The following is a 15,650-nucleotide window of genomic DNA, read 5'->3' on the forward strand; positions in this document are numbered from 1 at the left end:
TTAGAGCCGTAGCAAAGTGAACGGGAATAGAGAAGATTCGTACATACAAGTCTCAATATTATACAATCACTTCACTTGTGAAATGGTGATGAGATTGGCGACGAGACAATCGTCTTCCGACAAGACGCCTTGCCCACGATAAAAATGCCAAAATGGCGCAAAAGATTAGTAGGAACTTTGGTCGGTAACGTATCCGACCGTTCTATACTCAATCGTTTTATCGTTCGTATTTTGTTTCTTACCTCCCACTCTAGCGCCGAAAGCCACGCCCACCGCGCACAGCGAGTTGTTAGCTGTCGCAGCGACCTCTCCCGCGCAGCGCGTGCCGTGCCGATTGGAGTCGATAATCTCGTACCGCGGCTGCGGGTCCGAGTCGTGCGAGTTGACGTCATAGGAGGCCATTGGAGCCATCGTTACTCAATTGTTTTATCGTTCGTATTTTGTTTCTTACCTCCCACTCTAGCGCCAAAAGCAACGCCCACCGCGCACAGCGAGTTGTTAGCTGTCGCAGCGACCTCTCCCGCGCAGCGCGTGCCGTGCCGGTTGGAGTCGATCATATCGTACCGCGGCTGCGGGTCCGAGTCGTGCGATTTGTCGTCGTAGGAGGCCATTGGAGTAGTCGTTACTTAATTGTTTTACCGTTTGTATTTTGTTTCTTACCTCCCACTCTAGCGCCGAAAGCCACGCCCACCGCGCACAGCGAGTTATTAGCTGTCGCAGCCACCTCTCCCGCGCAGCGCGTGCCGTGCCGGTTGGAGTCGATCATGTCGTACCGCGGCTGCGGGTCCGAGTCGTGCGATTTGTCGTCGTAGGAGGCCATTGGAGTAGTCGTTACTTAATTGTTTTACCGTTTGTATTTTGTTTCTTACCTCCCACTCTAGCACCGAAAGCCACGCCCACAGCGCACAGCGAGTTGTTAGCTGTCGCAGCGACCTCTCCCACGCAGCGCGTGCCGTGCCGGTTGGAGTCGATCATATCGTACCGCGGCTGCGGGTCCGAGTCGTGCGATTTGTCGTCGTAGGAGGCCATTGGAGTAGTCGTTACTTAATTGTTTTACCGTTTGTATTTTGTTTCTTACCTCCCACTCTAGCACCGAAAGCCAAGCCCACCGCGCACAGCGAGTTGTTAGCTGTCGCAGCGACCTCTCCCGCGCAGCGCGTGCCGTGCCGGTTGGAGTCGATCATGTCGTACCGCGGCTGCGGGTCCGAGTCGTGCGATTTGTCGTCGTAGGAGGCCATTGGAGCCGTCATTACACAATTGTTTTATCGTTCGTATTTTGTTTCTTACCTCCCACTCTAGCACCGAAAGCCACGCCCACCGCGCACAGCGAGTTGTTAGCTGTCGCAGCGACCTCTCCCGCGCAGCGCGTGCCGTGCCGGTTGGAGTCGATCATGTCGTACCGCGGCTGCGGGTCCGAGTCGTGCGATTTGTCGTCGTAGGAGGCCATTGGAGTAGTCGTTACTTAATTGTTTTACCGTTTGTATTTTGTTTCTTACCTACCACTCTAGCGCCAAAAGCCACACCCACCGCGCACAGTGAGTTGTTAGCTGTCGCAGCGACCTCTCCCGCGCAGCGCGTGCCGTGCCGGTTGGAGTCGATCATATCGTACCGCGGCTGCGGGTCCGAGTCGTGAGAGTTGACGTCGTAGGAAGCCATTGAAACCATCGTTACTCAATTGTTTTGTCGTTTATATTTTGTTTCTTACCTCCCACTCTAGCGCCGAAAGCAACACCCACCGCGCACAGCGAGTTGTTAGCTGTCGCAGCGACCTCTCCCGCGCAGCGCGTGCCGTGCCGATTGGAGTCGATCATGTCGTACCGCGGCTGCGGGTCCGAGTCGTGCGAGTTGACGTCGTAAGAGGCCATTGGATCCTGTGAGAATATAAAAATAAGCATCATCAGGTTATATTTAAAAAAATGAAAACCTTCATGGTCACTAACATAATTATTATTACTGACGGGATTGCTACCGACATGTACCTACCTTAATTTTGAATTTTCGATATTTCGGCACTGTTGCAAGTGCCATGGTCACGGAAACGTCAAATTAATATCGGAAACTCAAAATTAAGGTACATGGTAGCAATCCCGTCAGTAATAATAATTAAAATGAAAACTGTTCATCAGTGAAAACCTAGTTAGTTATCAATTGGTCGTAGGTAAATATTTCTAGTAGCTTTGAAATCAATAAAACAGTCAATTGAGTTCGCGACCAGGGCGCTTAGTGTGAGTTTACATTAAACGTCGTCACTGGTGAGCGCGTAAAAAATTACATTAAATGTATGACGGATGTACAGCGCCCCTAGCGGAAACTTTCAAGAACTAAAATCTTCATAATATATTTTTAACGCGCTCGCCAGTAACAACGTTTGATGTAAATTCACACTAAGCCTTCTGATGACTATAAATCCCCCATAGCTTGGGAGAATCCCGTTTTGGCTGCTCATAAAACGTAGGTAATATCAATGAGGGCTATCGTTTTTATACTTAACAGTTGGCACCCCTGGCGATTGACAGGACCTTACTCTACAGTGGCGCCATCTTGATGAGTGCAAATGCGATAGTCCTCCTACCACTTTAGCGCTTACAAGTTGGCGCCACTGTCTTCGCTACTAGCAAGTGACAGGACCTTACTCTACAGTGGCGCTAACTGGTGAGCGCTAAAACGATAGCCCTCATTGACTAGTGTCATATTATGTGGAATTATTTACAAAGTATGAAGCAAACCAGCAGCTTAAAGATATTTTTTTGCTCGTTATCTGTCCTTTTACAAAATTATTAAATATTACAGAACCTCACGTACAAAAATCCGTGTATTTTTCATCTGTATCAGCAAAGAATACGAGAGTAACTAAATCCAATGTTTGAGAACTCAGACATATTTTTATTTTCCAGACAGATGTTTAAGAAGATTATTTTATTGTCGCGACAAGGAAAAGAATCCCCTTATTTTTGTGCTGTCTTTCAGAGTATTAAGTACATTTCATTTAATGATGCCGAGGATTTTAAGCATCTTATATTCGTGTAGGCTGAAACTGTCAGGCTTTGTAAGCACCCAAGCAGAAAATAAAATAAAAGCTCCAAATTGATACCTACATCCGAAGTAAGCACAAGAATAAATAATGAATATAAAGTACCTATTATTATCATTCTAAATATGAAAGTGAAACAGAAACGAAGGAGAATTGGGACTAATAAAAGGTACTTATTCAAAGCTAATTGAAGTTGTCTAAGGCGACGTAAAAGTTTAAAAAACCTTCCAGATGAAAATAAGCTAGATCTGGGGAGGCAATGAAAGGACGCCTATCCTTTTATTTGCGTCCGTGTTGACAGCTCTGACGTCATGTCCGGCGATGTTGAGTGAAAAGGGCTCTTGCAGATTAGCGTTTTTTGTTTTAACGCACACATTTCCAAATTTTTCCATTAAATAACGTAAGTATTAACACGCGTTTGTGAACAGACACGTGGAAACGATTTATTTAAAAGAGCCGAAGTGTAAGGTATTTATTTTATCTTGCATTAGATTTAATACAGACAAAACTAAACGATCATCTCCGGAAGAACTGTAAAATAAAATTTGACGAAGTTGTGTTTGTTTTATTTTTAATTAAATAATGTCATTGCTCAGCATATTAACACATCAGTCTGTAAAAAGGCTGTAATAATTTAATTGAGAAAATAAATCCAAAAGCAGTGAATTTTAATCTCCAGGCTTTCCAGCAATATACCATTTACACCGGCCGCGCCTACGCTGCATAATCGACGGCACCACCGCGACCCAATTACACGTTCCCCGAACGGCAACAACAGAATTAAAGTCGTGCGGGATGAATCGCATAATTTCAAAGTCGGCTTTGTTCGTAAATGTCACTTTGGACTCTTTTCGGTAAAAGGTACGGTAACGGTAATGCGGGAGGCGAGCAATCTTGCGCCATATGCCGAGATTGCTGGCACATTAGCGGCACATCCCAACGTTTTGTACTGAACCCAAATGTGGAGGCGTAAGTAACATTTTCGACGCGATTTTCGCGGCGAGATACGATTTGCGGTGAGATTTAACTGCGTGCTGTAGACTTTACAGCCACTAGCAGGGATTATTATGGCAAAATAGGATCTATTCATATAATGGAGAAATTGTAATTTCGCATATTAATGCATAATTCGCGTGTCCCAATTTTATTCATTTCACAGAAAGGTAGTACACAAGCTAGACACACATACAGAACATCTATTAGATTATTATCTTTAGATTTGACATCTTTTAAAAAGTACATGCCTGTGTCATCAAGCCTCATGTTTACTTTAAAAACAAAACATGAGCTTTACAAGTACACCTGAATCAACAAAATCGGACAGTGTGCAGCTGCCCTTAATGCAAGCTTGTCTTAGAGTTAATTACAAATCTACCAGAAGGTATTTCTAGACAAAACTCGTTAGCTGAGTTCACGATATCCGAATAACAAATGGGAGAGCTAAGTGGTAATTTGATATTCACAGAGCAGTTCCCGTAATTTAAATAGGTGTAAGTTGCAGGTTAAATACGACTATAGTTATTTTGTTGTTCCGGAATTTGTCTTAGTTGAAGTTGATTAAGGTTTAGTTATAAATTAATGGTACTACAGTAGTTTAAACTTTAACATAACATAGGTACGTTTACAAAGTAATGCCTATCAGCTATCACAAGCTTTTGTATAATATACGTCAGAAGTGACAGGCTAGATTACCTACAAACGTTTTAGTTTAGGTATATTATGTAGAATGTTATACAATATGCCTAATATTTCCTAAATTATGTATTCGTAAAAGCTTTGTTCACTTTCAGATTGTACATACTAGGGCATGTAATATCGGAAGGTTTTCAATTCCGATATTGAATTCCGATATTAGATCTCAATATCGGAATTCCGATATTAATATCGGAATTGAGTTCATGTGTTATAAAATTAATTTGGTTATATTCGTAAGAATTCTGGATTGTTTACAATAAAATAATGATTGTAATAAAAATCTTTAATTTGGTACAAAACAGCACTTCATAAAATTGAAGTTTTAAAACCATTTTTACGTTATGGGTATCCATTTCATTTGGTTTTTTATGTGACAAGAGGAAAACGAGCAGACGGATCACCTGATAATGAATGGAAAATTTGAATTTGAATTTTGGTTACTGATAATAAGCTTATAATTTTATTATGGACTAGCAAATAATTAAAGTGTTTTTGTAAAGTCACAGGTATCAAACAAACTTTTACTCCTTCATTTTATTACCCTGTTTTATGTTGGCGGAACGAATTTTAGAGTCATTCAAATCACGTGCTACAAAAATTGTAGAGAGTGGTAAAAAACTTAAATATGCTTGTAATTTGTTCCTTTTTGATTATCGATGTACAACTTACAAAACCACGAGGCATGATCATCATCATGTCAGCCATAGGACGTCCACTGCTGAAAACAAGCTCCGATAATGATTTTCACAATGGCCGGTTGGTGGCGGCCTGCATCCAGCGCCTTCCTGCTACCTTTATGAGGTCGTCGGTCCACCTTGTGGTTATCAGTCCTACGCTGCGCTTTCCAGTACGTGGCCTCCACTTCAGAACCTTGCTGCCTCATCGTCCGTCTGTTTTGCGTACTAAGGCAGAACCGTTGGAAGACCTTATCATAATGCTCGAAGACCTTAATCGAGTTTCCCAACAGGTAGGCCTTCGGAATTCGGATGAATATGGAAAAAAACGAAGCTTATGTCGAATGTCCAGTCCGTGTTGCTCCTTACCCAGTTTCGGTTAGGAGCTCGATTCTCGAGATTGTTGACAAGTATGTACAGTCACGGAATGAAAAGGTTCGTCAGTTTTCAAATTGATTCCTTCAACGAATCGCGAGCACATATTACCTTTTGAAACTATGTTACAGAATAATCTCAAATTAGAGAAAACAATCTTTAACTGTTCGTCAGTAAAGTTCAAAATTATTCAGATCAAAGTTGTTTGACGATTTAATATCTTGTCAAGAAGATTATTATGATTGATAAACTAAAACCTTCTTGTAGGTTCACCTGCCATTATTATGTCTATTAAATAAAAAAAACTATTGTCAATTGGTCAATGTCATCATTGCATTGCACTGATGTATAGATGACCCACGCTGAACTGTCCCACCAAACTCAATGACAGGGGGGCGCTACCATCGTTCAACTATATGATTTCCAACATGGCAAAAATCTGAACCAGCGATCCGGTATTGACGGTGGCGCCCCACTGTCAATGTCATCGACAGGACAGTCCAGTATTTTGGAACTATAATAGAAAAATAAACAAGCAAAACCTTATTCGTCAGCAAACGTCATATTTATTTAAATGTTAGCAGCACTGTTTCTTGCACTGTTATGTTGGCAGGTTTGACTCTTTGGTGCAAGCGAAAACCGACACTAAGGTGACGAACCTTTTCATTCCGCGACTGTACATAAATGTCTATCTCGGACAAACGATCAGCTAGGTAGTTAGATGCAATTTCGAGAAAGAGGTAAATCGGCGAATACGAAGACGAAAGTCTTCAATTAGTGTGTGTTACCAGTGATGATATACGGCTCGAAAACGTGGCCTTTGAATATAGGGCACAACGTGCTATGGAGAGGGATAAGCTTGGTGTTCTTTTACGAGATCTAATCAGATATGAGGAGCTCCGTAAACTAAGGTCGCTGACATAGCCCGACGGATTAGCAAGCTGAAGTGGCAATGGGCAGGGCACATAGTAGTTAGTACGCAGAACTGACGGTCCATAGTCCAGTAAAATTAATGTTTGAAAGGGAGTTGAGATGTCGATCTTTGTTGACCAAGTACCATAGCAAATGCTAAAATTGATTTAGAACAAGTTAAATTAACCATAAATAGTAAAGATATTAAAATATTTGCAGTGGAACAAAAAGTGATGGTGAGAGACATGAGAAAATCATTGGTCTTTGCCAATCATGTACTTTGGGCTTTGTGGCAGGTTGTGGCGAGTTTAAACGCTTTGTTTAAAATCTCAATTAAAACTTTTATCTGATTCCGATATTACGATATTGGGTCGCTTAATATCGGAATTGAAATATCGGATCTCGCAGTCCGAGATTCCGATATTACGAGATTCCGAGATTCCGATATTCATGCCCTAGTACATACGTTACACCGCGCCAAGAGAAGTTTACAATTTTGTAAAAAGACAGACAGCGATTGAACTGTATGACAAGTGTTGATAAAATAGACATTATTTAAATCAAAGGTAAGAATCAATAAGTCACATAAATGCTAATGTTATTCGCCCTTCGTTAAAATAATTGCTAATATTTGTATTTTTACACACTTTGAGCGGCCGCCGCAGTTAATTGCCACTGCAGCGCTTCTTCTTGCCTCTAATGGAATGCGCCTAAAATTATCAAGGTTAAAATAAGAAGACTTACGTAATTGGCAGCTAAATCAGGATGGTCGGTCTCCAGCCCGTCATCCAGGATGGTTACCACCACGCCCTTGCCGGTGATGCCTTCCCGCCATGCCGGAATCACATTCATGTCCAGGCCACCGCCTCGGTTCTGTAACAAAAATCTTATTGTAACGGCTCGATTTGGTAAGTGTTGTTGTGTGTGTTTCGTCACATGAATATATTATTTTAATATTATTTACAGGTTCGCATTACGCACGAAAATTCGAGCGTCGAGAGCGGGAAAAAACAAAAGAACATCGACATTAGTCGTCGAGAAAAGAATGCATTTTCTTTGTGGCCAGTGCCGCGCGGCCAAGGAGGCCGTGTGCGTCCGCTTACAAAGCTGTCTGGATAGTTTTAGTGAAAACCGTGATCATAGTGAAAGAGAATGAATTAACAGAGTCACTGGAATGCCCCCTCTGTTGGAGCATTAAAATAAACCTCTTCAAGACAAAGGATGATGGGCACAAATGTATGGAAAGTGGTACCCGCTCCAATAGCCATAACCAATATATATTTTAAAAGGCCTTTAGATGTAGGAAAATGTCTGCTATGGGGCCAGTTCTAATTCACGTTTTGAAAGCAGTAATTCCACTAAGTATTATAATGAAAGTATAACACAATCATCCATGTATACGAGTATGTATTATGACTACAATCTATTAATATAACTAAAAGAAGCATTGAAAAGGAAAGGATTATACCTACGATGAACTACCCAAGCTATTAGCCCTTTATTCGCTTTCATCATCATCATCATGATCATTTTAGCTATAGGACGTCCAGTTGAACATAGGCCTCCCCCAATGATTTCCACAATGGCCGGTTGATGGCGGCCTGCATCCAGCGCCTTCCCGCTACCTTTATAAGGTCGTCGGTCCATCTTGTGGGTGGACTTATTGGGTCTTGTGGGTTTATTCGCTTTAGCAACCCATAATAAAACCCTTAAGAAGTAATAAAACTTTAACCCATTTATGTAAAACGTTAAAGATTTCCTGGCCTGGACTTGGTATTACATGGATCTCACAACTTTTTACCGTAGAACAACTGAGTTGCGAGACTTGGTTTTTTTGACAATCTATCTTTCTCCAAGCAAACAGAATCTGACTTTAGGCCTAAAATCCGCACATCCAAAATTTTGAATATTTAGTCGTTTATTTCAGGTGAAAAATTCTGTTCCTTCGTGTAGATACTCGTAGATACACAAGTAATAGATATACCTATAAACTACAATGCTTCTATTTATTACTAACTCAGCTCAAACAGATTTTTGCTGTCCAGCTTTGGCATGCATTTTATAAATACTAGATAGGTACTGCATGTCCGTAACCAATTAATTTTAAAATAAAATGCTGCATGTGTGCTTTTTCTCGATAGCCGAGTTTTATCGATAGAATGGTATAAAATATCGCAACAGTTAGCAAAATGAAATGAAATATCAGCCGCGAGCTGACACCCATCCAGCGAAATTGCTTCGTGAAAAACTTATAGTATTTATTAAAAATGTTACGGTGAAAAAATCTGTATAGTGTGTGATTGATTTTTTATATTGACACACTCAGAATCTCTTTTTTATATCCAACAACATAAAAACATTATGCAGTATGCAGTCTACCCACACATCAAACTTGCCGAAATGAGTCGTCGACTATTGACATGTTGTCAAAAGTCATAGAAAGTACGAGCTATTGACATGTTTTTTTTAGAATAAGGCCGTCGACACCAAGCAGCCGAGCTGTCGGCAATTAATTATTTTCAGATATCTAGTGTTGTCCGCACATCAATCTATCTTCAAATGACGAAAATAGATTTTAATTTTAATTTTTACAATCATAAAGTTTAATATCCTTTATAAACAAAATTAATTATTTTCAGATATCTAGTGTTGTACGCACATCAATCTATCTTCAGATGACGAAAATAGATTTTAGTTTTAATTTTTTACAATCTTAAAGTTCAATATCCATTAATAAAATGGGTACATCATTCGATTATATAAATTGGAACAACCATCGGCAAACAATTATAATTCAAATTATTTAGTTTCTGAAGAAGTGATTTTAACTTTAACAACTGATCCCGAGTAATAATGTTATAAGACAATATCAAAAACGGCTAAGTAATAAATAAGATTTCAAGTCGCTGATTCAAGTACTACCGAGAAATTTAATTCATCAAAATCCATCAATACTTACAATATCAATAAGCTCAAATCAAATATTTCATCACTTAATGGCTTTCCTGTAAAATTTATAACGCCATTGATCTCGGGGGATTTGTCGACAGCTTTAATCTGCCTAATGGCAATCTATCAATATTCGCATAATCATTTGCTGTATAAGAGCGCTTTAGTAGACCTTGTAGATGATTAAATAGGTGACGTTTAATTAACCTAGTATATAATATAAATTATAATATTGCCTTTTCTTGTATGTTCACATTATGAGCTCAAAGGATAAGATACCTAGTAATAGTAAAGTACTTTGCAAACTCTTTGGAGTCTTTCAGAACTATCCGGACTAAATACGTGCTATTTTCAGATTCTAGAAAAAAGCAAATGAGTTTTGGCAAAATTGAGCCATCTTTTTGCCTTTCAGGCTCATTTTGAACAAGTCTAATAGAAATACAGTAAGAACTACTAGTAAAGTTGCTGATTAGATTCTGCCTTTGGGGCATACCCTTGGAGCCGTCCAGTCAAAAGTTGGTTCCCTCGTTCCAAGTTATCGGCACTTAAAAGGTGCTACATGTAAAGCCAATTGGAAACACGGCCTTTGTACTAAATTAGATTCTGAAGTTAGACCACATTAGATTCAAGCCAGTACCTTCAGGCGTTTTGCCCCAATTGGACACAGCTCTGGTCTTGTATTTTTGTGGTAGATTCGATTCGGTCACGTAATTTGTTTGAAAAAACTTGATTTATAAGGTCGAAATACAGATTCTGGCAGTTAGCTCAAAGGAATGACCCGATTAGGCCTTCAGATCGCGTATGACTGGGCACATGACACACACGGTTCCTTTTCGACAAGTCTACTTATATGAATACATGCATGTATGTCCGCAGGCTGAATACATGGGAATCATATTAGCTATAAGATCTGCTTTGTAAAACGAGCATGTAATTATGTATTCAAGCAAATAAATTATTGAATTTGAATTTGAATTTATAAGACCTTTAACCCTTTAAATATTTTTCATTAGTTTTGTACCTTATGTTTTCTCAATAAGGTTTAAAATATGGTGGCAACAATTCTGCCACTACCAGGTAAAGGTTTAAGACCACGGAAAATGCTCTCTTCACCCTAGCCAGATATCTACTGCAGGAAGACGACCTTTACCAAAGTCAACAGGGAGGATTTGGTCTTATCTGACCTTATTAAGTATTATATCGAAAAGTTTTGGTTGATTGAAATTTGTGCCATTCTTGCAATATACAACATAATGTAGATCGTTTCATCCACGATGACACCCCCCATCAATTTTTGGTCGAGGGGAGTTAGATCCGAGCAATCCGAGCGTCATTATTGTAATGTGCGTGTGCATGGATAATTTAGCGTGTACCGATAACACTCAAACATTAGCAGAAGAATGGTGGGGCGCGTCTTCGTGGATGAAACGTCTTTATCAAGAATAAGACGAGATGAAAAAGATCTACTTACGAGGTACCACATGTGAGGCCACTTGGGGTCATTCAGTTGGAACTTGGAGTCGGCGGCGCGTGGCCGGCCCTTCACCCGGCTGGGCTGCTCTCGCTTCGAGCCGGCTGCTCGTTTGGTGGCGGACGACGGTGCCGGCGCAGCCACCGGGGCGTCCGATGGTTTTGTTTCAGCTAGAGAGAGAGAGATTGAGAATTAATACTGGTTTAGTTTCGCAGAAAACCATGATAGTGAACTGCATTCACTTAGGTGAAAGACATAATTAGATCACGTAGTTGACTGATAATGCGTCATAGGATAAATTCTTTAGGAACTCGCAACCGAGAATTCGACTTCAGGATCTAAGTATGTACTCTACCTTTAAGATCTCTCTATCGTATCAACATGTTTCAATTATAAGTTCGTTCGCTTCAGCCAGATGATGTCCACTGCTGGACAAAGGCCTCACTCAAGGATTTCCAAAACGACCGGTTCAACCGAACAAATCATTCGGGAATCCAAAACAAATTCATAGTAGTTTGAAACTGGCTAAATCACAATACGATTATTCTTACCTGTGGAGGAATTGTCTTATAAAGGCCCTACAACTTCCTCCGCAACGTGAAAATTATAGTGAGGTTATGATTCTCACCTGTAGTTGTATAATCCTGTATAGGCTGAAAATCCCGCTTCTTCCTGGACAGCGCACGCGCGAGTCGCCCTCCAGCTTGCCGTGGTGCGCGTGCGCTTGTGTCATCGACCGCTTCGCCACGGGGTGGTGGTGGAAATGGTAATGGTTGTCGAATATACGGCTCACGCGCGAATAGCCCTCGAACTCACCTCAATCAAATTGTGAAATTTTGGTAGTTATTTTATTTTTGATGATTCGTACCAGTGGAAAAGTCTTTTATAGGCTCAAAAGCCCGCTTTTTCCTGGAGAGTACGTGCAACTAGTTTGCCGCCGAGAATCGCTCTCAACTGTGAAAGTTGTAACTTATCTTTTTTTATTTAGTTTTTTATTTTTCTTACCTGTGGAGGTATAATCTGGTATCGGCTGAAAATCCCGCTTCTTCCTGGACAACGCTCGCTGCTGCTTCGCCCAGCGCACGCGCGAGTCGCCCTCTAGTTTCCCGTGGTGCGCGTGCGCTTGCGTCGTCGAACGCTTCGCCACGGAATGGTGGTGGAAGTGATAGTGATTGTCGAATATCTGGAACAAAGAAAGGTTTTGTTAGGATGTGGATTAGAAAATAAAAAGAATTTAAGGCGAAATACTGTTTGCTCTATTTTTTTTTCGTTATAATATTTTAGGCGCACCCACTGGCCGATAGGAACGGTCTATGGGTTATGTGTACCCACCAAAACCCGACGGTGACAGTTGTAAAGTGTTTTTAATGCCAGAATTAATTTACACTCGTTTCTTACTCGATATTTTAATTACATTTTGATTTAAAATGACAGTTAAAGTCCCAAATTCCAAAGTATTTTAAATTAATTTAAAACAATGGTTTTTCGAATAGATTTAATAAAATACCTACTCATTAATCAAGTCAAAACCGATACCCCAAAAATTATGAAACCTGGAAGTGGAAATGCGCTTAATTACACTCCGTTTATCATTTCTCTTTACCAGCAAATTTGACCATTAAACACTAAATTTATCATTCCGCTGAATGTGCTGTGGACGCTGTTTGTTCGCCAAATTTTAATAATACGCCGATTTTAATTCGGCCCGGCGAGCTATTTCCGAAACGGAGTGTGCGGTAGCGCTCATTTAGCTGTGGTTGCTCGCTAACGAAACAATTGCCATTTCACGCTCGTGAAACTCACGAGCATTCAAGTTAGGATTACCTGATGGCAGCATATATACGGTAGACTAAAGCCGCGGTTATGCATGTAGACAATGTAGAGTTTAAGGTAGGGCGTGAAATGCTGCTTCATTTTGAAGCTGAGAGCCCTCACCTATTGTCCGGTGAAGCTGCGAAAGCTGCCAGTAAAGTTATTTCGAATAAGAGCAGAATGCAAATAGTTACAGAGGTTCTATGCACTTTTTCTGCGTGCGGAATCCTTTCGCAACACCGAAATTTATTCTTCTCTTGACTAACACTTAATGTTAAGAGCGTTTACGCCGTTTGGCGCAAAAACAGTACTTTTTCAACTCGTTACAATCATTAACCAGTAATATTACAAATATGTTATAGGCATAAATAGTTAGGCAATTTCGTCGTCTAAATAGTTAATTGAGAAAATATTGTGATTAGTTTAGTATTTAAGAATTCTATCAAGATAAGTCCACACAGGTTTTGTAAATTTCCACTTTAGCGTCAGTTTACAAGCTGAAATTTTTATAAAAATACTGTGAAAACGATTTAACAAACATTTATATCCTATAGCATAGATCCTTGGGCAAATAGTTATCTGAGAAAATTTTTAGATTTAAGCATTTTACAATAAGAAATCACAAATTAAAAGAACGTGAAATACCCAAAAATCAAAGTGATTTTTTCACCAATATTCTTCCTTTATTCAACACAAAAATAGCTTAATATAATAGAAGAATATCTTATCTAAAATATTTACTTTGAAATTTAAAATAATTCATTGTAATTTTTTTTCTATGAGTATTTGAAAACTACTATAAATCGCCGCGCACGAATCGTTCAAATTCAGTCCGCCTCGAGGCGTTCCAGAGTGAGGTCACGTCGCTCGGTGCTCTGCTGACATGTGTCACGCGTACGTTGATCTTTGACAGGTAGCTGGACTTTTATAGTGTATCCGCAAAATCTTGGTGGTAGATTTTGCGATCACGTGGTAATTAAAATATTTTATTGTTATTTTTCATTACAGTCTATTTTTACTACAAATTCTATTTCAGACGTAATGAAAAATAAAATTAAGTTATTTTTAGCGATGAAACGAAAACGAATGACGAAAATTTGGAACAGCAAGTTATGTATGTATACCTACTAATATTATAAAGAGGAATAATACTAATAATTTATTTGCCATAAATAGGTGGTTACAGAATAGTTAATAGGAATGCTCTGCCAGCAGGGTCCCACCTAGTTGTAGGGGGAACATACACAACATATTACAGTCGGAAAATCTTTGCGGTAGGTACCTCGGATTGTAGTTAGTTGGACAGTGGTCATTTGACCGCCACTTGAATCGTCTCACCCCTAAGCTTTTGGCTACCGCCGGCGCACTAAGCCGGTTGATGCCTAATCTCGGAGGCCCGGCTGCACTGAGTCGCTGACTATACTTTTGCGTCGCGCGTTATATGGTCCTATATGGGGCTCGAGTATGGCACAGTGCTGTGTAGTCGTGGAGCATCCTACTGTTCAAAAAAGCGCAACGCATGATATCACTGAGGCACAGGCTGAGGTAATTCGTGGATACCGCATAGTATCCGCAGTCCGTCTATTCCCGGTTGTGGACACTGACTATGTCCCTACTGAGGATAAATGGGAAAAAAAATATTGTCATTAGTGGCGACGTATAACAATCCTACTAATATTATAAATGCGAAAGTTTGGATGTCTGGATGTTTGTTACTCTTTCACTCAAAAACTACTGAACGGATTTTGTTGAAACTTTACAGTATTATTGTTTATAAACCAGATTAACATAATTATAGGCTATAATTTATGACGATATGTGACAAATAAATTTCAATAAATAAATAAGACGTGTCTAAAAAGCGCAATCTATCGTCATTGGTTAAAATCTACAGCGCTGGACAAACTACTGTTTTTGACGTTCGTAAATATTCATGCGGGGGAAGCCGTGAAACGCCATCTATCAACATGATATCAAACAACAGATTTTACGAACTAAGGAGTAAAACGAGGTCCACGCGTACGAAGTCGCGGGCGGCCGCTAGTTCAAAATAAAACTAATAATATTTGTATTCATCTGGTCTTTCTTGACTTTTACTTTTACTGTAGCTACAACTGGGAAAGTATGTGTCGCCACTGGTGACAATCGATATTATTTATGCCATTTATCCTCAGTGGCGACAAAGCTAGTGTCGACAACCGAGAATAGACGCCAGTTGCGAGGTGACCATAGGTCCCAAGGGGAAATGTACGTGTACGTGCACCACGAGAGGTGGAAACCAAAAGGTAGAGGCTTGAGGATCTAGGCCCTAGAGTGCTGAAGGGTACGCCTGGCCGTCAGCCAAATTTTACGTCGCACCATAGAGGCAGTTCTGCCTGTATTAGAGGAGTGGGTGCGACGGCATGATCGCCTCACACATAGGGCGACCCTGGTTCTACCGAGCCATGAGTGCTTCGGGCCATTCCTCCACCGTATAGGCCGAGAGCCTGTAGATGGTAGTCAGTTAAAACTGCAGTCTTGGCACGTAAGTCACCGCAGCAGACTGACACGCTCCAACAGTGCCCAGCTTAAGCGAACGAGCGGCGGTTGGAAATGACCTCTCCCTACCAATCGGGAAGAGGCGTGACTTAGATAGACAAATTGTTTATTTGTTGTAACACACACTTTTTTTAATGCTTTTAACACACACGTTATGTATTATTGCTATTGAAATGCAATATCGAAATAAAGT

At 40.4% G+C, this 15,650-nt stretch overlaps 1 protein-coding gene across 1 annotated transcript in view; it reads right to left on the reverse strand.

Moving 5' to 3' along the window:
• Positions 1-12,311, reverse strand: part of Fur1 (Furin-like protease 1) — a gene marked incomplete at its 5' end in the record, with an annotated part of 42,790 nt that extends 30,479 nt beyond the window's left edge. The window contains 4 exons of the mRNA XM_028317377.1: positions 1,706-1,871; positions 7,432-7,560; positions 11,108-11,277; positions 12,113-12,311. Of these exons, the coding sequence (XP_028173178.1) occupies positions 1,706-1,871; positions 7,432-7,560; positions 11,108-11,277; positions 12,113-12,311 (664 nt within the window). The remainder of the gene's footprint in view (positions 1-1,705; positions 1,872-7,431; positions 7,561-11,107; positions 11,278-12,112) is intronic.
• Between the last annotated feature and the right edge of the window lie 3,339 nt (positions 12,312-15,650).

Source organism: Ostrinia furnacalis, unplaced genomic scaffold, assembly GCF_004193835.3.
Source record: "Ostrinia furnacalis isolate ACB-3 unplaced genomic scaffold, ASM419383v2 OfSCF6199, whole genome shotgun sequence".
In the NCBI taxonomy this organism is placed as follows: domain Eukaryota; kingdom Metazoa; phylum Arthropoda; class Insecta; order Lepidoptera; family Crambidae; genus Ostrinia; species Ostrinia furnacalis.